Genomic DNA, 22,584 nt, shown 5'->3' with positions numbered 1-22,584 from the left:
TGTCATTTCAATATACATTTCAAAGGTAAAACAATAGATAACAATGCATTTTTAAGATTTAAAACCATTTCATGTATCACATTTTGTAGTATGTGAAATCTGTTTAAACGACAAACACAGTTAGAAAATACATAACAATGATTTAATAACATGTTTGTTTCTACTTGTTTCCCCCCCCCCTTTAAAGAATTTAAAAATCATTTAAAACATTGATTAGGGTATGAACTCACCTGTAGTTGGTGATTGGAATGAACTGAACGGTATCGGATTGCTAGGTGTCAAGCGAGGACTTATGAACACACTACGATCCTAATGAACATATAATCACACATATATGCACTCAATTAGACTCAAATGACTAATTGATAATGTTTAACACATCCTAGACATAATAAACACTTTATATAAGTGTTTTAAGCCATAAGGATTGCATCTAAGCTATTGTGGGACATGGTATTTGTGTTTAGGGTTTCCAAAGGACCCTATATGAGAGTTTACTCTCTGTAAACCATCACACATGGAGTTTACGGTTGTAAACTCTTGAGTTTACATCCGTAAACTCCCAAACATGTGTGTTTGGTGTGTTTTGAAGTCCCAAATGCTTTCTAGAATTGTTCAAACTTAGTGGTTAAGTCCTTGGAAGGGTTTAGGGTCTAGAAGTACTCTAATTAGGAGTTTACGGCCTCAAGGCCATTACCCTTAGAGTTTACGGCCGTAAACTCTAAGTAATGTGGGTTTTTGTTGTTTTCAAGCCTCTTGTACTTGTGGGTTATGTTCTGGACTTTTATTCCTAGCATATGAAGGCATTAGGCACACCTTTGTGCCCTTTTTAGGAGTTTACGAACCAAGAACCATGTCTTGGCCGTAAACTTACTTGTTTAAGTGATTTTGATGTGGTTTGGTCCCTCCATTAAGTGTGTAACAATTTCTTGTAAAGGCCTAGGGTTTTAGGTGTCATGAAAACACACTTTTGTCCATTTAAATGGAGTTTACGGCCTAAGCTTCTCTTGGGCCGTAAACTCACTTTTGTTTGTGTCATTTGATGTGTTTAAGACCTTGTGCTACTTGGGGAAATAGCCTAGATACAAGCCTTAAAGTCCTAGTGTCCTCAAAACACCATTTAGTGTTAGAATATGGAGTTTACGACCTAAGAGAGTTCTGGGCCGTAAACTCCCAATCTTGGGTGGATTTTGGCTTTCTTTCTTGTCTCTAACATGCATACATAAACATCTAAGGCCTTATTATAACACAAGTGTCAGTTTTGGCTTCGTTTCGGGAGTTTACCACTCAAGAACACCTTGGGGTGTAAACTCCTAGATTTCATGTTTTAGCCTTCTAAATCATGTTATAGACACGTATAAAGCTTTCTAACATTACTATAAAGAGTTACTCACATTTTGGTATAAAAACCCAAAGATCCGTCAGAGAGAAAATGGCTTTTCTCTAGTCGGAAATGTAAATAATGAATGATTTTGGCTTAGAAATCTATTTATAGTCCTGAGATATTTTGGCAGAAAATATTTTTATTCCTGAAATGATCCCTAATAAAATAGAGTGTTGGAATAACAGTGTTGCACAAAACCCTAGTGCACCCACTTTCCTGATATTTCCTGTAGTGTAAACCCTGAGTTTCTCAAACTTACGCAAAGAGTCAGAAAATTAAATGTGACTGCTACAACTTCTATTGAAGTGATATAGTTTGTACAAAATGGAAATTTCGGGTTGTCACAAAAAATGTGTCCCAAATCCTCATAAAATCTCTTCCAGAACCTGGAAGAGAAGCGCACATCTCGATCTGAAGCAATCGGATCCGACACTCCATGCCACGATACCACCTCTCTCTCGAACAATTTCGCTAGCCTCTCAGCTGAAAACTTTCCCTAACTTCACTCTTGTATCAGCTCCCTTTGCCCAGTGATACATAATACACAAGGTCCTCTTTACTCCAACCGAATAGTATACTCCCGATAGAATCGTATCATGTTTCCCCATGGCATTTCCTGTATCCGCAAACCGACCCTACCCAGGTCTAAGATATCGGGTGATAGTAATAATCCTTCCTCTTATCACGGAACTCGTCTCAGAATTCTAGAATCTCACTTCGTGTACCCACACACCATTAATGCCAACTCAACTTAAGAGTTTAGTTCGTACCAATCGTTGGAACCTCATGTCCCAATGAAACGTTTATTCCATGTCTCATCCTGTGCCCAACGCAAATACCACCTTTCCAATTCCCTCATGATGCGACAATCACCACTCAATACGAACATAATGATACCCATCAACGGTGGAGACCCCAAAAACTCAATACTAGGGCTACTCAAGCCCAAGATCCTCATGTATCGTGCTCTATTAAAAGAGTATTCCCTCATAACCACCTCTTGCTGACTAGAGAATACTACGGCTTGTCGTAGAATCACAACATCCTCTGGCTAGTGAGTACCACGGCTCCCCGTAGCATCATAACGTCCTCTCTTCTAAATAATCCCTCTTGATGACACTACCCGAAGGCTCTCACTGGAGTCATAGAAACTCGATACACCACCTGCCGTCACAACTCAAGACTTCTTAAAATTAATTCGGAAAACAAGGCATTATACTCAGATTCCACGAACCACCATTGCAATACATATCGAAGTCCTGCCTCAACCACTGACTTTGATTTTCAGCATCCCACAGGTACATAAATACATTCTCTCCGAATCTCATAAATAATCCTTCATTTTACCCAACGCGCAGCCTTGGTGTATTCAAACACTCCATTAGAACACGAAGTAATCGCTAACGTTTCAGAACGCGTTGATGACCATCCGAAGTTCTTCCTTTACTGTTCACAACCCAAACAAGAATACACATACCGACCCGGGAGTTGGCTGCCCGATTATCTCCCAATTACCTTAAAAGGGAATAAAACAATCCATACACCGAACCATAAGTCCTCAGTTGCCAATACCCTCCCTACAAGCTTACCACTTTTAACATCCTTCACCACCACCAGATTCTCGGCCAATGGCCACCTACCGTGGAGATACACATTCGTACTCATAAGGTACCTCATATCTAATCTCACTCTGCACTTCACCTTGTCTAATAATAACCTTGGTCTCATGATTCCGAACCGCAGGTCTCTATATCCAGATTTCTAACCGCCCTTGAGCAATTCTTTGGTACTCTCCATAAAGTCCGGTTCTCCCCCACTTAGGGTTCGAACCATCACCAATTGACGCACTAACATCTATCCCACCGACAGTTTCTACCAAAATATCGCAACTACTCTTGGAAGGCGCTACACGACGCCCCGTGATCTCCCTACATAGGGATCAAGCAACCCTAAAGTCCCATAAATCTCCGATAGAGTCCCTAGGAACTTCTCGTCATGGCCACCTCTAGTCCCTCCAAAATCTCATACCATCCACTACCGAACATCTCAGTTGTCCAGTAATAATCTGGACTATCAACCTGGAAATTTCGAATCATCATACTCCTCATCCTCACATTCTCCACCAACACATGAATCATCACAAGAGCAGGGTCACCACTCCCATACTCAATGCCTAACATAGACATAAGGGTCATCGCCCCGCTATACTCTTCTGGGTCACCCCTTGCTGCAGTTAGCATACGTCCTACTATACTCAAGTAGGGTGCATCCTGTTCCTGCCCATCTCAGTCCCACCAACAACCTGCTCATGGTATACCATTTCTCGCGGCAGACACTCTGCCAAAAACTCTGGTCGAAGATCGCCATCAACGATGACACGCAGGGTTTACTCCTAACCCCAAACACCTAATTCTCATACCTCATAGGCTTCCCCACAGGAAGCGAGAATAGCACCACTCAGGTCACAGAAAGTGTCCCCTTTCTCTCGGCTGCTTGCTCTTCTCAAGCCGTAACCAACTATACTTATCCTTGAGTCTTGCGACTATGTCTGACATCTTACCAAAAATATTTGAAATGCTCTCGGCCTCCCTCTCAAAGGATGCCTCTTCCGGCTCGATCATGGCCCTTAGGCTTTAAACCTCATCGCGCGCAATCCCCGCATATTCAACCATGTCCGGATAACCGGAGAACAACAAGCGTCATTCACTACGAACCATGATAACCAAACCATGACGTCTATTCTCAATCTACTACAACGCATGGTATTCGAACCATGACACTACTCCTTAATACGTTACAATGCATGGTACTCGAACCATGGCATCACTCCTCAATCTGCTATCGGACCCTGAATCCTATCAATTCTGGTGGCTTCGTGTTGCTGAACTATCAGTACAGCGACGAGGTACCTCCCCGTGTGGCCTAGTAGCTATGACGGCTGCAACAACATCATGATCTAAATCCACGGCATACCGTTCATCGAACGTCTCGATCAATGTGGTCTCAATAGACCTAAATATCTCGGGTATAACTTTTCTGCATGGCTGCAGCCACCTCCTCATGAATCAACCCATGAATCTTGTCATCTCTCGCTCCTCTGTTCTTTGGGTGACATATACCCACCATGATGTCTCTGATGCACAACACACAAGATACCAGAGACTCGTTCGAGTATACTCGCACTCGAACACCCAATCCTACTTGCTCCTTGGTACCCTAAGGATTCTTACTTGGACTGCGCATTGATACAGTGTTTTTGGTAGTACAGGCCCAATACTACCACCTACACTGCATCAACATTCACCCCATGTCCTCCTCCCAGGATCCCAACTCACAAGTACTCTATATTTCGCTATCATAGGCTACCCTTCGGCAAATTTCTCATGAGCTCCTCACTACTACCTACTCGCTCTCAAGCATCTCGTAGCAGCAACAATCTCCTAGGCTAAGGCATCACAAATCAGGCGACTCTAGTCCTATCATGAATACCTAGCCTACTCTAACATGCATAACGTAACTCCTCATATGTCATAGCATATCACATATCATAATACTTAACGTAAGAGTATATTGGGGATTTTACCGTTCGGGCGCTAGCTGACTGTAGACACTGCTCCTTCTTTGGTTATCTCAAAACCTCTTAAAAAATCTTATGCTTTTATTATTAGAAATTTTTTTTTTCTCAAATCCTCGGTTTGAGTTCAATTACTCCCGAAGGTGTAGCCGAATCCCTCAAACCAAGGCTCTAATACCAACTTGTAACGCTCAGGTTTTTCAAAAACAATTTTTCATTTTTCAAACAACATAAACCATCATTTAATATTGGAAAATCCCATGTTTAACAAATTCCGTCGTAACAAAAATACATCCCAAGATCATAAAACAATTCTTCCGTCAGTGTGTACAGATCACGTTGGCGCCTTCCAACGGTCCTCCCTAGTACCTGAAACATATATGACAACAACTGTAAGCATAAATGCGTAGTGAGTTCCCCAAAATACTAGTTACGCACATACGCCTTTCCAGGCCCTGACCTTCCGATCCATATGTCTCAGGGGACTTCCGTCCCGACTAGGTAACCTTCCGTTCCTACCCACGTCAACCTTACGGTCCATATCACAACGCCTTCCGGCCCATAACATATTCGCCTTTCGGCCCATAACATAATGCCTTCCAGCCCATATCATAATGCCTTCCGGCCCATATCAAGAATATCATACATAGCACATATAAACGATTGACTTATCACATACAATGCATATATCTCATAACATTTCCAACCTTCCCAATGCATATAACTCATAACATATCCGACCTTCCGGTCACGCAATAAAAAGCCCCTTCCGGGTACAGTATAGTGAGAAAACTCACCTTGCATGAAGAATCCACCTCTAGTCGCGCTGCTGCTAAACACCAATCTCTAACTCTGTGTCAACTCCCACAATTAACCCAATTAGGAACTGAGTCCAACCTTTTGCTTACTAGGTCTAAAGATAGACCATTTACCGGCCCATTCTTGCCCTAACCCATTCGGCCTACCAAGTTCCAATAATAAATGGGTTTTCCCTAAGGCCTAATCTCACCCTTCAACTGGTGCTCTAGCCTCAGGAAAGCTCAGATCCAAAGCCTAGACTTCAATTCCATTCTCTTCCATGCTCCTTCTTAACTCCCAAGAGTCCACAAGAACACATATAAGCTCATCAAGGCCATATCAAGCTCGAGAATAGGTGTATAAGGGTTTGAGAGGGTTTTTGACTGAAGAATGCGGCTGGAAAGGAGACCCTCTCATTCTATATATAAGGCCTCTCTCTTAATTAGGGTTTTGAGTATGGGCACACTACGCCCAGCGTAGCTTAAGGTACGCCCAACGTACCGTGTGGCTACCGCGTCCAACTTAATCACATGAGGACGCGCAACATATTCCCTTGTACGCCCAGCGTACTCATCTGTGACAATTTCTATTTTATGGATCATACTTGACAATTAGAAGGAGAAGTAAGGTTAAAAATATACTCCGAATTCCCGGATGTTACAATATTGTTCTAGTCTTTTTTTGCCTCTCAATGCCCTAGGTATTTCTAAAATTTAGAACACGAGAATATTGTAGCATATGTTATTGATCCTATACCCGAAGCATATGGGATGCAATTCATAATGTCTAACATAAAGACACGATACTTCATCAGTCTTTTGCTATAATATTTCTATTTTCCATATTCTCACATTTCAAATTATGAAGAGGGATGTTGTAATCATAATCAACTTTTGAGAACGTAATTAACATTTCCATAAATAGAATTTCCTTATGTTGAACCATTCCAAGATAACTATCATGTATATTCGATTAAAATTTATTAAATTCTTAAACTAAGTTTTTAGAATTGAAATGAAGTATAAATTCCTCTCCCTTAATTATAGCAAAACAACTTTTCAACCCTTCAACTTGCGAATTGAAACCTTTGTTTTCTATAATTAACATTGCTAACTTCCAACACTTACCATAATAATTATGTTCCCACTATAATAATAATTATTATTTTACTAGCATAACACTTATGCTTGCACTAGCTTTGACATGTATTCAGAATTCATATGGACTTCTCGAAATCAATACTTATTGTGTTTCATTACCAAAGTTCAGATTTCTGATATGACATGCTTTGATGAGACTTTATCTAGGCTTCTCAAAATCATACACCATTCCTTCGATAGCTTACATGTGTGTCTAAACAATTTTATAACTTATAGCAATAAGTCTCAAATGTTTAGACCTTTTGCCATTCCTCACAATTCAAAATATGAAAAGGGATAGCGTAATCATAATTGAATTGGAGATGCAAATATCACAATTGCTAACTATTAAATTCTACACAGTGAAAGCGTTTCCTCAGAATCATTTTCATGAATTGGAGAGAAACCTTATGACACCTAGATTTTATGGTGTATGTGTTCCTATCCAAGTGAATTTGTCATAACCATAATCACAAGATAAGATTAATGACAAATCCAAACTCATATGGACTGAACTTGTTCAATTTTAATTTGTTGCCACCTGGCAACACAAGGGCCTACCATTGCTTCCAAGTTGTTGCCTTATGCAAATAATTGAGAACTAATAGAACTCACATGCATAGTCAACTTAAATGGAATGGGTATAACAACAATAATATGTGTTGGGTCTCTATATGTTGTGTCTTGGGCTCGTTCCATAGCCCAGTTTTGTATCCAGATTGGGCTTGTCCATCCGTGATTTAATTATTAGGGTTTAAGTATTTATAGATGCTTGCATGCATCTTAGTACGTAGCGGTTTAGTCGATTATTCATAACGTTTATTGTTGATATTGTTGGTAACCCTAAAAGCCTCTATAGTGGAAGTTCTTCATCGAGCTCTGCTGAGGCGTGAATATATTGAATCACTCAACTCATTGTTGGTTCATTCTTTTGTTTGCATGTTTCTGACAAACCTGTGTAAGATCTAAAAGATCAAAGAGTATTTTCATCTCATCAGTTGGTATCAGAGCAGGAGGCTGTGTAATTCATACACATCTCTTCTGTCAAAGAAGTGATTAGGGTTCATTCCGCATTCATTGATATTTATTGAGCCATCACTCCATTGACGTATGTCATTGATTATTAATCTTGCCCTAATATTACGTATTATAGAGTTTGATCTTATAACAGGTTAAACGATCAAGCATGGATGATTCTCAATCCAATCCCATCAACTGGTGGATTAATGTCTAAGTCCATAACTATAATTAGTAAGACTTGACCCGACCCGGCATGGTCCATTTGGGTTGCATGGCATCATGCATTTAGGTAAGACTATAATGAGAGAAATAAGACACTTATGGTTATTAATATATTATAAGTTCTAGTATATTAATAATAAGAATAATAAGATTATTTAATTAGTATTGATCAAGAATTAATCTAGGATTAATTAAGTGATCAAAAGAAGACTAATTAAATATATGGGTTGATTGTGTAAATCATCCATACTTTTATAGTGGGCTAATGCTCCATGGATTATCTAGTTGGGCCAAAACCCATATGATGCACCATGGATGCTCCATGGTGTATTTGAACCCATGGATCCAAGGAAATGGAAAGTCATGACAATTAGGGTTTACCCTAATTGTAACACTATATAAAGATATTATTCTTGACAAAATCGGCCACTATGATCATTCTAGAGAGGGCTAGCCGATTTTCATGAAATGTAGAATTCTTTCAAGTTATTCCAAGTGTATTTGGTGTTGTGTGAACCATTTAAGGTGTCACACTTGGGGAACTAGGCACTCAAGCATCATGAAGACTTTCTACATGAAAAGCCATGTATTCTATCTTGTTATATGCATTATTTTGTATGCTAGGTTAGGGTAATACCTTGGATGTTCATATTTGCATGTATAATAGAGAAAACATAGATCCAAGGTATTTGGGGTTGCATGTACACTTAGGAGTGTTAGAATGCTCATAACCCAACAGTGGTATCAGAGCCTAGGCTTGTTTTCTTGTTATACTTGCAAATGGAGCTGAAAAATCGAGGTTTGATGCTATCTGCCTAGCGAAAAGCATGAATGGACTCACCGAGTCCAAGGCGAAAAGCATCCAACTCGCCGAGTTGGTTCGTGCACTCGACGAGTTGGACCCCCAGATAGCATAAATTCGACTTTTTTGGCTGCAATTGGACTAGGAACATTACCCTAAGATGGTTTTGAACTTATAAACTTGTTTTTTGATGTGGTAATGTTCATGCTAATCCAATTTCAAAGATAATTGTCAATAGATTCATGTTTTGTATTAGTTTAAGGTTTAGACTAATTACATGAAAAAGTTTGATTTGAATTATCTTGTTCTTATGAGTTGCTTAGATTAATAGAAAAGCTGAGTGAAATACTTGTTTTCAATCCAAATTAATCTAAGAGTTGATTCTAAAATGTGTTTTTGTAACATGTCCTCAAGTTATATGAACAGTCACATTTAAGTTTCATAAAACTCATAAAAGTTGGCAAAGGTTACAAAATGAAGAGTCTAGTTCTAATTAATTGGTGTTATGACTCCATAATTTGTCCTCAAGTTATGGAGGACCAAGAGTCTCTTCATTCAATAATAAATAATAAAAACTGTAACCTTAATTAATTCCATAACTGATAAAATAATGAAAAGTTAATTCTTTTATTAGTTTAAAGTCTTCCATAACTTGTCCTCAAGTTATGGAACTTAAAGAGTTTTTGGATTAAAACTACTTTAAACACATAAGTTATGGAATTAATTAGTTTTGAATAGTTTCAAAACTTGCCCTAAAGTTTTGGAATTTGTAATGTTTTCTCTTATGAATACGTTAATTCCAAGTTAGCCCTTAGAATTCTAGGAGTTAAAATTCAACCCTTATACTTTATAATATTATAAGTTAATAATGTATATATGTATAAGAGTAAAGTCAGTCTTACCGCTAGTACGCGTCATATTAGAGATGTATATATGTATAATATTGGAGATGTAGTCACATATTGACATGCCGGGAGAGAAGGGTGTCAAAGTCTTGAGAATGTTGGTGGTTCAAATACTCTCTAAGTCACACAGTGAGTTCTTTTGGAACACCTATGAAACATACTATGACAAGACCCTTAATGATCTTATCTATTTTCTAAGATCAACTTCTTAAAATTTTATGGACATTGATAATGATGACATTGGATATCTAGTAAAGCTCTCTCTTCCCAATGGAAAGGGATCGGCCATAGTCAACTCGGTTGACCAAATGGTAGAGACAAAAGTTAAGTCTATGATAGTCCCGTGTACCATTATCAAAGGGTCCATGTGTTTATATTGCCAAAGGAATGGTCATTAGTTGCGAAGCTGCAAAATTTACCTAAAGATGTTAAAGTCAATAAGTTTGACTCTACTTCAGGTAAAGTCCACTATCTAACTCAGCTAAGTTTCTATTCTGAGATTCTTGATACATGACGTGACCGGGTCACATGGTGATGTTTTAAGAACCAAAGAATAGTGAAGAAACTTAAAGAAAGAATATGTTGAATCTGATCGCGTAGATGGATTTCTATCGCGTAGTTTGAAGATCGGATTCTTGAGCTACTTCTTAGGAGTTATGAGATGTTGCTTTGGAATAGATAACAACAATTTTTTCATATGGATTGTAAGGATAAGTTTTTCTGCTAAGTTTTTAAAATAAAGGGAAAAATCATGATTTTATTTATTTTAAAATATCCTTACAATGGCATTTGTGGAAAAATTGTTGCTTATATGATTCCATTAATAGCAAGAGTGGAAATATGAAATTGATTCGTTCATTTGTGGTAATGTCCAAATTTAACAAATAAGAAAAGATTCTCATCACCCAAGTCTCAATTGGATCGGAACTTGGAATCATGCAAGTTGTATAGCATGATGAATGAGAACTTTCAAGTATTGGAAAATTAAGACTAATTACTTGTTCACATGGATGTGTGAGTCAAGTAAAGGACTAAGGGATCGAGTACACATTCTTGTGCACTGGTCAAGTCCACCAGAAAAAGATCAATAAGATTATTCGTCATAATTTACTAAAGTTCAGTAAATATGGTTATACTTACAAGCTTAAGTGTAATTCTGAGACATTGGAAAAAGGTTCCAATGTAAGGCAGAACGAATAAGAAGAATCAAATTAGGCAGAAGGATACAAGTTTCTCAAATCTGAAAAGATGGGGGAGTACTTTCCTATCAGTTTTTATGATCATCTTAATGATTTAGAGACCTTATCACAATTCATCCTCTAAGTACTTTCTTATACCTAAGAAGAAGAACTATGAATTGTTGAAGTGGTTAACTCAAGAAGATGATTCATACTTCGTTCCAAAAACAATTCTTTGAGTCATACTCCAAGATTGTAACTCGAGTGACATGTCTCAAAGAAGGTTTAAAACACTTGTCAAATGTAAGAGTAAAAGTTTTCTACTCTTGTACATTTGAAATTGGTAAGTTGTGATGTTTTGGATAAAACAAAGACCAACTTAGGCCAATTGTGTGAAGTGTTTGTCTTGGTTAGAATCCACACTATCTCTTGGATGTTTGACAAGGGAGTCTTATAGGTCAAGAGGACAGTGGGAGTCTTAAAGGTCTTGAAAGTCTCAAGAACTAATCAAGAATAAAACCTAGAGTTCTTCACTAGCCCATGACTTAAGGTTTATAACCTATCGTGTTGACATATTATGTGCCCATTCCAATTAAAGTTGGCTTTACATATGAGTTCTTAGAGTTCTCAATTGGTTGCACAACAACTTCGAAGCAATTGCAGGCCCTTAAGCTACCAGGTGGCAAGAAATTAAGATTGAGTTCAGTCCATATGAGTTTGGATTTATCATTATCCGTGTCTTGTGACTATGGTTTTGACAATTCACATGGATAAGAACACATACACAATTAAATCTAAGTGGTATAAGGTTTCTCTCCGATTCATGAAAATGATGGTGAGGAAACACTTTCACTAAGTAGATTTTAGCTACATAGCAATTGTGATATTTGCATTCTCAAAGTCGTTAGTGGAGCGTGTGTGGTTTACCGGCACACTAACCTGGACTTGTGAGAAGTGGCAAAAAGGTCTGAACTTTGGTAAGAAAGTCAGTTGATTTCTGTGTACATGTCAAATCTAGTGGGAGTATAAGTGTTATGCTAATAATCATCATGTTAGTGGGAGCATGATAATTATGATAAGTATTGCAAGTGAGCAATGTTAGTTATAGAAAACAAAAGGTTTCAATTGGGAAAAGTTGTTTTTGCTATAATTAAGGGAGAGGAAATTATACTTCATCTCAAATCAATAAGCTTAGATCGTGAGGCTTTAATCATTTAGTCAAGGAAATATATATGAATTTCATGTTGGAATGGATCAACGTAAGGAAATTCTGTATATGGGTCCATTATTTGCGTTCTAAAATTCGATTATGATTACGGCATCCCTTTTCATAATCTGAATTATGAGAACTTGGCAAATAGAAATGGAAATGTTATAGCAAAAGACTGGTTTAGTCTTTATGTGACACATCATGAATCGTGTCCCATACGTTTCGGATATAGGATCGATTACATGTTGGAATGGATCAACGTAAGGAAATTCTGTATATGGGTCCATTATTTGCGTTCTAAAATTCGATTATGATTACGACATCCCTTTTCATAATCTGAATTATGAGAACTTGGCAAATAGAAATGGAAATGTTATAGCAAAAGACTGGTTTAGTCTTTATGTGACACATCATGAATCGTGTCCCATATGCTTCGGATATATGATCGATTACATGTGCTATGTTCATCATTTCTAAAAAATTTCCAAATGCATGGAGCATTAAGAAGGGAAAAAGTTTAGAACAGGATATGACTAAAAGTATTAAACAATTGTCGAGGATAATCTAAGGCTTACCAAAGATTGGTTGCTCAAGGACATTCGGAAGTATAGTGATAATTCTGGAAGGACCATATTGACATAATCTGTAAGGAGGCAACTCTTGTTCAGAAGTGACAGTCAAAATGGAATCTGGAAATGTTTCAAAGTTAAAATTTTCAATCTGTTCATGATTAGGAAACTTAATGCAAGAAGGATGTTTCTAAGGAGCTGATCTCCTTTGGAATGCTCTGTAATGGTTGTTGTCAAGTCTTTCTGACTTTGTGCATAATCATTAAAAGAGGATCAATGCATATAAGTTTAGAAACTAACAGATTTCAGTAAATGACATCAATTTGGAATTCTTGTATTCGCAGTAAGGATTTGGGAGTGTGAAAAGAGAATCATTGAAGTTATGTTCAATGGATCTAGTTCACAAAGTAAAGATCATAGACAAACATAGTAAGCATACTTGGTGTATGACATGACTAGTTTTAGAAAACATAGTGTACATGCTTGGAGCATGGGACAACTATTGTTTTAAATTCAAGAATAAAGTTGATAGCTGAAACAGTATACAATGAATAATGTGCAATCATATGTTGATAAATAAAAGGTGTTTTATTTATGTTCATAGGTTTTGATACCATATTGGATTCAATTATTATTGTCTTTCACTTTGCATGTTTTGACTTCCTAAATAAACTAGGTTATTCTTCCGGAATGACTAAGTTATTCAAACCATCCACAGTCGGTCATATGTTGGAAGTAGATATGAATTAAGACTGTCATGGGTTGGCTTGTAGAGGTCTAAGTTGTTGGACAAAGGGCTACAACACTCATGAGTGCTCATAAGTTCTGAGTATTGGATTCAACCCGCGCTCATTGGAATCACTTCATGGATTTTATCACGAGTGATCATGAGACGATAATATCTTATATTATTCAAACCTAGAGATATGAGTTGTTACTATGATTTGATAGTACATTGATTGCATGAAAACGCATTTGGTAACTTGGTGCTATAAAACGTGTCTTTGTGTATGATTCAACATGTAGTAGAAAAAGCCATATGAGTCAAAGTTTATCCATTCCTTTTACCTTCAGGATAAAAGCGATATATGTTGGCCCCTTGATGATTTGATGATGACAAATGGAAGTGCTCAGCCGGCCCAGGACTGATTTGATTTGTTCAATTAGTCAGTCGTCATAACTCGGAAATCAGGAAACAACAAATGGACAGAGAGAATGATTATAATCCATGTCTCAGTCCATATGATATCTATAATGGAGGAATATATGATCCCTTATCTAATGGACAAGTCATTGACAAAGGTTAGAGTTCATCTACAAGGTGAAAGTTCGACAGAAGCTTTTGAGAGCTACGATTGCCGGTCGATTCTTGAAGTCATACGCAATAATAGTTTTAGACTTATCCAAGTGGGAGACTGTTGGATTAATGTCTAAGTTCATAACTATAATTGGTAAGACTTGACCTGACCCAGCATGGTCCATTTGGGTTGCATGGTATCATGCATTTGGATAAGACTATAATAAGAGAAATAAGACACTTATGGTTATTAATATATTATAAGTTCTAGTATATTAATAATAAGAATAATAAGATTATTTAATTAGTATTGATCAAGAATTAATCTAGGATAAATTAAGTGATCAAAAGAAGACTAATTAAATATATGGGTTGATTGTGTAAATCATCCATACTTGTATAGTGGGCTAATGCTCCATGGATTATCTAGTTGGGCCAAAACCCATATGATGCTCCATGGATGCTCCATGGTGTATTTGAACCCATGGATCCAAGGAAATGGAAAGTCATGACAATTAGGGTTTACCCTAATTGTAACACTATATAAAGATCTTCTTCTTCACAAAGTCAACCACTAGGATCATTCTAGAGAGGGCTGGCCGATTTTCATGAAGTGTAGAATTCTCTCAAGTTATTCCAAGTGTATTTGGTGTTGTGTGAACCATTTGAGGTGTCACACTTGGGGCACTAGGCACTCAAGCTTCATGAAGACTTTCTACATGAAAAGGTATGTATTCTATCTTGTTATATCCGTTGTTTTGTATGCTATATTAGGATAATACCTTGGATGTTCATATTTGCATGTATAATAGAGAAAACATAGATCCAAGGTATTTAGGGTTGCATGTACACTTAGGAGTGTTAGAATGCTCATAACCCAAACATCTCTAACAACATCAGATCAACAACCAAGATCCTAATTCTCTACGTTCAAGACTACAAAGTGCGGATGCACCATTTTGAAGATTACGTTATTGGATTGGAAGATAATGGGTATCTGATATGGGAAGCAATCACCGTTGGCCCATTCGCTAACTCAAGCACTTCAAGAATCATTAAAACTCAGAAGGATTACAATGATCTTTTAAAAGATGTGAAGGACGTAACTCGGGACGAAAAGGAAAAGTTCCAATGCAACATTAAGGCATTGAGACTAATTGGATTCGCCTTTCAATCTGACATGTTTCGGTTGGTCAGTTCATGTGGTACAGCAAAGGAAATCTGGGATTGGCTTCGAGAACTTTATTCCACATATGAAGATCTGGAGCACTCGATTCAAACCCTACTTCTCTCAGAATTTGGAGAGTTCAAGCAAAAGCCAGAGGAGTTTGTTACACAAACAGTTGATCGGTTCAATCATCTTCTCATTAAGATGATAAAACATGACATAGAAAGAAAGCTCATCGAATAGAAGGTCACTTTTCTAAATGGCATAAGACCCGAATGGAGGGTGGTTGTGTCGACAGTTAAAGCACACAAACAGTTTAAGTCATATTCTTTGGTGAAACTTCTGGGGATTCTGAAATAACAAGAAAAGATTATGCTACAAGAGAAGAGCGTGTTTTCAAAATTTGGTTCCTTGGCCCTTCTATCAAAAGGTCAATGCATAGCAGAAGAAGAAGATCTGAATCTAGGAGACTACGATCTGACATCTGAAGATTATGCAATGATGGTGTCAAATCCCAGGAGGTTCATCAAGAAGAAGTTTCCTAACAACAAAAACCGAAATTGTCAAGGTAACTACAACTCTGAAAAGGTGAAAGAGGAGCCAAAGACTGAAGAACCAAAGAAAGAAGCGGAGGGTGAAGTTGATTCAGTTGTCAGCTGTTTTTACTATGGAGGGAAATGATTGGAGGAGATTAAATGGAAGAAAGTTGCTACTAATCCCTCTATAAACGCTCTAATTGTGCAGGGTTCGGTAGATGATGATGAGTTCGGTGGCGTACATGTGTGGTCGACCGACTCAGAAGATGATGAAGTGAGAAAGCCTTCTCATGGAAAGGCTTATGTGGCGAAGAGTGGTGACGCTAGTGGAAGATGTTTGATGGTGACAGATGTATCCCATATGAGGGGATACAACACCGATAGTGAAAACGAAGTGACTAAGGAGCGAGAGGATGTATACTTTACAGTGAAGCCTCTTAGTGTGCATATCAATGAACTTGATCAACTGATCAAGAAGGTACAATCCATTTCTGTGTCATTTAAAATCCCACAAACATCATATGAAAAAGAACTAAATAACTTGAATTCAAGAATTTCAAATCTCGATAGTTGTTTAACTCAAACACGAGTCGTGAATTCTAATCTTACTGACCAAATGAGCAGGATGTCATCTAAGAGTGAGGAGCGAAGAATGTGGATTGAGCAGAAGGAGTTGGAGCTGGTTAGGTCTAGGGATGAAAATATCTATTTGCAAAGAGACAATCTTAAATTGTTAAACCAGAGAAATATTTTTTGTTTGACTGCAAAAAGACTTTATTGGCCAGAAATTACATCGCATGATTTTACCCTTTCTTGAGCTAAAGGAGGATGAAATTGATGCCGAAGCATACAACTGTGAAAGTGTTGTATCTTCAGATGATGTAAATCCCACTTATATGTTTGTTCTGGACAAAATTGAATCTTTTATAAAGTCCAAAGACCATAAGGACATGCTTAAAAACCTTTTGGACGAAAATGATAGGATGAAACTCAGAGCCGAAACCATACAAAAATTTCACTCATTGAGTACCAAATTGAGTTCAGAAAATAAAATTGATGTTGAAAATGCATCTGAACTTAATGAGGACGATGATATGAGTGAAATCTCTATAGATGATGAGGTTGACTGTTCAGACTTTATTAGGAGCTAATCTGAAAACCACAAAAACTTGATTTCTGAAAATTCTGTGGAATTCGCTCGTTTTTCCAAAATTAAGTCCCCAATCCTTAAAAAAAATATGTTTTATACCAAAAGGTAAGAACCACTCAAATTAGGTTTATAAGGTCACATGAGTAACCGAACATCAAACAGCCGCACTCATTGCATTGGTGAATGAAGATAATGCAGATGGTTGTGATGAGTTTTTCTGGTCTGTACCGACAGACAATGCAAATGAAACAGTTGGTCTGTCGGAGCGAACATCATGGAAGGTAAAAGGAAGATACATGGTAGAACCACCTAATAAACCTGCCAACTTTGACGTACCCAGTACCAGTGGCACAAAAGAGGTTTCAGTGTAATACGTCTCTTCTACAAGCGAAACCTCTTCCATGAAAAGTGAACATGTTGTCCAGAAGCTGAAACAGAAGGCAAATATTCACAAACAACCGAAACAGGTGAACAATCAAAAGCTCCAGAGGAATCTAAGATACAAGAAAAATCTCTCAGAGCAAAAGCAATGTTGGCGCTCCCAAAATCCTCACTACACTCACTTTAATAGAAACTCCAAGACAAAAGGAGAAGAGAATAAGTATAAACGGAGCCCCAGTCGGATGGATCAAAAGGACCGAAAGAAGACTTTCGGGCCACAGAAAGAACAAGACCGAACGGTTAGGTTCGTTCCTGACAGCAACAGCAATCGAAAGCTTGGGTTCCGTCCACCAAACAACAACAGACAAAGACCAGAGTTCGGTCCATAAAGCTTTTATAGCAGAAGACCCAGTTTCGGTCCAACAACTCACAACAACCGAAAAGGCAGTTTCGGCCCAACAACAAACTGCAACCGAAAGTTCGGCTTCAGCCCCTCAAAAGATCAAAAATGAAAGGATCATTTCAAACCTCAAGTTAGGAAAAATTCTCATTCTAATTCTTATTCCTCTAACTCATCTCGTTCTCATTCTTCTTCTAAGCTTAATTCTCGCTCACAATCAATGAAGGATTTGAAAGAAAAAAGGAAGATTTCCTCAGCAAATGAGGACCGAAAGCAATCCAAAGTCCAAACTCCTTAACCTAAATCCAAAAAACTTGAAACTAACTCAAATAAAATCAAGGTGTTTACTATTAAGAGGAAATATGAAACAACATTAACAAAACGAACTTATTTTGTTGATGCTTCTCTTGTTATTCCTGTTTCTGTGAAAGGCTCACGAGGTCCTAAGAAAATTTGGGTTCCTAAATCTGCTTAATTTTTGCATGTTATATGTGACGAGCAGTTTGATGAAGAATCGTACATAGACAGTGGTTGCTCACGTCACATGACAGGAAGAAAGGAAGAGCTAAGGGAGTTTCAGTCCCTTCAAAACGGTGGTAACGTCAAGTTTGGTAACAATTCCTTTGGAATGATAAAGGGTTATGGGATGATAACCAATGGAGACTTTACATTCAGGAAGGTGGCTTATGTAGAAGGATTGCAGCATAACCACATCAGTGTGTCCCAACTGGTTGGAGGTACAGGTCTCAAGGTTTCGTTCGATGACGAACGTTCAGAAATAATAGAGAAAAGGTGCAACAAAATTATTCTCAAGTTAGAACGAAAAGGTGAAATGTTCCCTCTGAATCTCATCCCAATCAAAGGAAATCCATCCATATGTCTATTGTCTAAATCCCATTCAGACAAAAGCTGGTTGTGGGACCGAAGACTCATGCACGTCAACTTCAAAGATATCAACAAGCTAATCATCGATGATCATGTTCGGGGTCTTCAACTACTTAAGTTCGATCGAGAACATTTATGTGCTGCTTGTGAAATGGGGAAGCAAAGTTGCCAAAGTCACCTAACGACCATAAACACAAAAGTTGTTGAACCACTTGAGTTGCTTCACATCGACTTATGTAGTCCATCATCAATCGAGAGCATTGGCGGTAACAAGTACATCCTTGTTATTATTGATGACTTCTCAAGGTTTACACGGGTATTCTTTCTAAATCTCAAATCTGATGAGAGTCCCAAGCTGAAGATCTTTATCAAGCAGGTTGAAGTGCAACTGAGAAAGGTCGTTCGAAACATTAGAAGCAACAATGGTCTAGAATTCAAGAACAAAGAATTCGAATATTTCTTAGAAGAAAAAGGTACCAGTCACAACTTCTCAGCCCCCTATACACCTCAACAGAACGGAATTATCGAAAGGCGAAACCGATCCATGTGCGAGGTGGCCCGAACCATGCTGTGTTTCGCCTCCCTTCCTCTATATTTTTGGGCAGATGCCATTGTTGCAGCCTGCTACACTCAAAACAGTTCTTATCTCAATAAGCGTTTCTCTCTCACACCCTATGAGATTCATAATAACAGGAAGCTGAATGTCAAATTCTTCCGTGTGTTCGGCTCAAGGTGCTTCATCTTCAACTCCAAGGAGCATCGCAACAAATTCAATGTCAAAGCCGATGAAGGTATCTTTATGGGATACTCTCTTACTTCAAAGGCGTACAGGGTTTTGAATAAGCGTTCTAAATGTATTGAAATAACCTATTATGTAACATTCGATGACAATTATGCCAAGAAGGTGAAGACTACCGAAGGAACAATTAGAGACATTTTCTCTCAAACCGGTCAAGTCACAGGGTCAATCGCCAATATTTTTGACCAGTTCATGGATTTATTTGATAAACCTGAGAAGGCTATTCATTCCGAAGCTAAGGCAGCAGACACCAAAGTGGATAATCTTAAGAAGGTTATCGAAGACGCAGCCAAACAAATGGCAGAAGAAGAACCGGTTACAAACAAACCTCCTCAGAGCAATACTTCAGTCGACGGGGAGAATCAATCCTTTTCAGATCAACAGGACTCACAAATCCAGGGGGAGAATCCAATCTTTGATGGAACCAAAAGCCCGGTCACAACCGAAAGCCCGGTCGCACCCAAAAGCCCGGTTGCACCCGAAAGTCCAGAACGACCCAAAAGCCCTGTTGCACCCGAATGTCCGGAACGAACCGAAAGCCTAGTAGACGAAGGATTTTTTGGTTCACATCCACCTGTTTCATCATCTGTCAAAGGGGAGAATTACAATAACCTCTATGATGATGATTTCCAATCAAAGTTGGAAGAAGAGGTAAATGCTGAATTGGATCCTTCTTATGATCCAAATTATCCTCCTCTCACCAAATGGACCAGAGATCATCATGTATCTCAAATAGTAGGTGATGCTCCAGAAAAGGTTCTAACTCGATCACAGCTAAAGGCAAAGCAAACTGCTCTATTCTCCAATGTTGAATTCTGCATGTTTAATACATTCATCTCCAAAATAGAGCTGAAGACCATCAATACTGCTCTCGATCACTCTGATTGGGTTCAGGTAATACAAGACGAACTCAATGAGTTCGAAAGAAATAAATACTGGCGAATTATTCCAACCCCAAAAGATGCCTCGGTTGTCGGTCTCAAATGGGTATTCAGAAACAAACTGGACAAGGAGGGAAATGTGATCCGGAAAAAGGCTTGGGTAGTGGTGAATGGATACTGGCAGGAAGAAGGAATCGATTACGAAGAGACATTCGCTCCAGTTTCAAGGTTAGAATCCGTTCGAATATTCTTGCCTATGTTGCACACAAGAACTTTGAGGTCTACCAGATGGATGCAAAGTGTGCTTTTCTAAATGGCGAACTTGAAGATACCGTGTACTTGGAGCAACCTCCTGGGTTCGTAAATGAAAAGCATCCAAATCACTGCTACATCTTGGATAAAGCAGTTTATGGTCTGAAACAAGATCCTAGGGCATGGTATGAAACATTAACTATGTTTTTAAAGATGTCTAAATTCAAACAAGGTTCGGTTGACCTAACCTTCTTTCGTAAAAAGGAAGGTAACCACCTTATGATCGTTCAAATCTATGTCGATGACATCATCTTCGGCTCCACGAATCCTAGCCTAACAGCTGAATTCAGGAAGTTGATGGAGACTAAATTTGGAATGAGCTCAATGGGTCTGATTAAGTTTTTCCTTGGTTTAAATATTAGACAGGGACCCGAAGGCATCTGTATCAATGAGGAAGCATACACAAAGACTCTCCTTGCTAAATTCGGCATGATGGGAGATTTAAAGGTCAAAGTCCCTATGGCATTTGGCACCAAGCTCACATCATCTTTGGAGAAACTAGTAGTCGACATCACGCTATATTGCCAAATGATTGGTTCACAAATGTACCTCACAGCTAGCAGGCCCAATATAATGTTTTCAGTATGCTATTGTGCTAGGTTTCGAGCAAATCCTCGTGAACCACACATGCTAGCAGTGAAGAATATCTTCCCGTATTTGAAGTGAACCACCTCTGTCGGTCTCTGGTATCCCTCAAACTCAGGCTTCTTTGTTCAAGCCTACTTAGATGCAGACTTAGGAGGATGTGGACTAGATCGAAAAAGCACCACAGGAGGCTTCCAATTCCTAGATGGGAACTTGGTTAGCTGGCAATCGAAGAAACAAACATGTGTTTCTCTATCCACAGCTGAAGCAGAGTACATTGCAGCCGCCTCCTGCACATCACAAGTAATTTGGATCCAAAGTCAACTCCGGGATTATGGACTCAATATGAAAAAAATCCCACTATATTGTAACTCAGAAAGTGCAATTAGGGTCTTTCATAACCCAGTACAACATTCCAAGACCAAGCATATCTCACTCAAGTATCACTTTATTAAGGATCATGTAGAAGATAGAAACATCAAAATTCACTTTGTTCGAACCACTGATCAACTGGCGGACATCTTCACCAAAGCCCTTGCTAAAGAAAGTTTCAATAAAATCCTACAAGGCCTAGGTATGATGGAATCAGATTCAGTACCAAAAACACCTTCTCGAAACTAAAAATTGAAAGAAAAATGAACGAAATGCTTGGTCTATTTCGGGCGTGGTTCACACGGGAACCGAAATGAACCGAATGCTCAACCTATTGAGGGTTCGGTCCCACTACACTTATTTTCGCTTCTCTCAAAAAGGTGATGTCTTTGGTTGTATACTTTTGTTTTGTTCCTGTCTTTACTAACATATCGAAATTCCAAAAATATTTTCTCTTTTTTTATCTTTACTTCTGTTCACGTTAGCGGTTTCTGGAATATTGATGTGGCAGGTATCATTCTCACACTTTATACTACCTATGTGTCCCCAGATGCATGCTGCTGCATGTTGTCCAAAGCCTCACTTGATTTTGAATAAAGCCTTACTGATTGAGTATATACAAACTTTGTCTTCCCAATTAGGCTGCTAAATTTATTCTAATCAAGAGCTACCTTACTCTTCTCTCATATGAGTGAAGAGTTTTCTGCTTAGTTACTATTTTTATAGCAGAGGTACTTTGGTTTCCTTACAACATCTCAATAATTTTTGTACATTATATTTCGGCTCATAAACATAACCCTTAAGACTCTCAGATATAACCACTGAGGTTTATGGTTACAGAATCATTTTGTTAATGATCTTAGCTTCGTGTCACTACGTGCTAAGTGAAACCCAACATTCAATACCTGTTGTGCAATGATGGTGAACAATTAAAATTGCTCTAGTTTTTACACATGATTTAACGAAACCACCCCTGTGGTTGTACCATGACATCTCTACTTTTCTTTTTGTGTGATT

At 38.3% G+C, this 22,584-nt stretch overlaps 1 protein-coding gene across 1 annotated transcript; it reads left to right on the top strand.

The window, feature by feature from the left end:
* Window positions 1-18,361: 18,361 nt before the first annotated feature.
* LOC145010651 (uncharacterized) lies at window positions 18,362-21,276 on the top strand. The gene is made up of 5 exons (XM_078969167.1): window positions 18,362-19,091; window positions 19,224-19,321; window positions 19,442-20,068; window positions 20,312-20,526; window positions 20,973-21,276. The coding sequence occupies exons 1-5, from the start codon at window positions 18,362-18,364 to the stop codon at window positions 21,274-21,276; spliced, it is 1,974 nt and encodes a 657-aa protein (XP_078825293.1).
* The last annotated feature ends 1,308 nt before the right edge of the window (window positions 21,277-22,584 follow it).

The sequence above is a fragment of the Lactuca saligna genome, chromosome 8 (genome assembly GCF_052625555.1).
Source record: "Lactuca saligna cultivar CGN05327 chromosome 8, ASM5262555v1, whole genome shotgun sequence".
NCBI lineage: Eukaryota > Viridiplantae > Streptophyta > Magnoliopsida > Asterales > Asteraceae > Lactuca > Lactuca saligna.
The sequence above is the reverse complement of the archived record's forward strand: the minus strand, read 5'-3'. Positions and strand labels throughout refer to the sequence as shown.

What these genes read in the sequence shown, in the direction of transcription:
- LOC145010651 (XM_078969167.1), top strand. Translation starts at nt 18,362, where the DNA reads ATGATAAAGGGTTATGGGATGATAACCAATGGAGACTTTACATTCAGG. An exon ending in AATCAAAGTTGGAAGAAGAG is followed by an intron (nt 20,069 to 20,311) that starts GTAAATGCTGAA and finishes GATTGGGTTCAG; the next exon opens with GTAATACAAGACGAACTCAA. An exon ending in ACATTCGCTCCAGTTTCAAG is followed by an intron (nt 20,527 to 20,972) that starts GTTAGAATCCGT and finishes TTTAAATATTAG; the next exon opens with ACAGGGACCCGAAGGCATCT.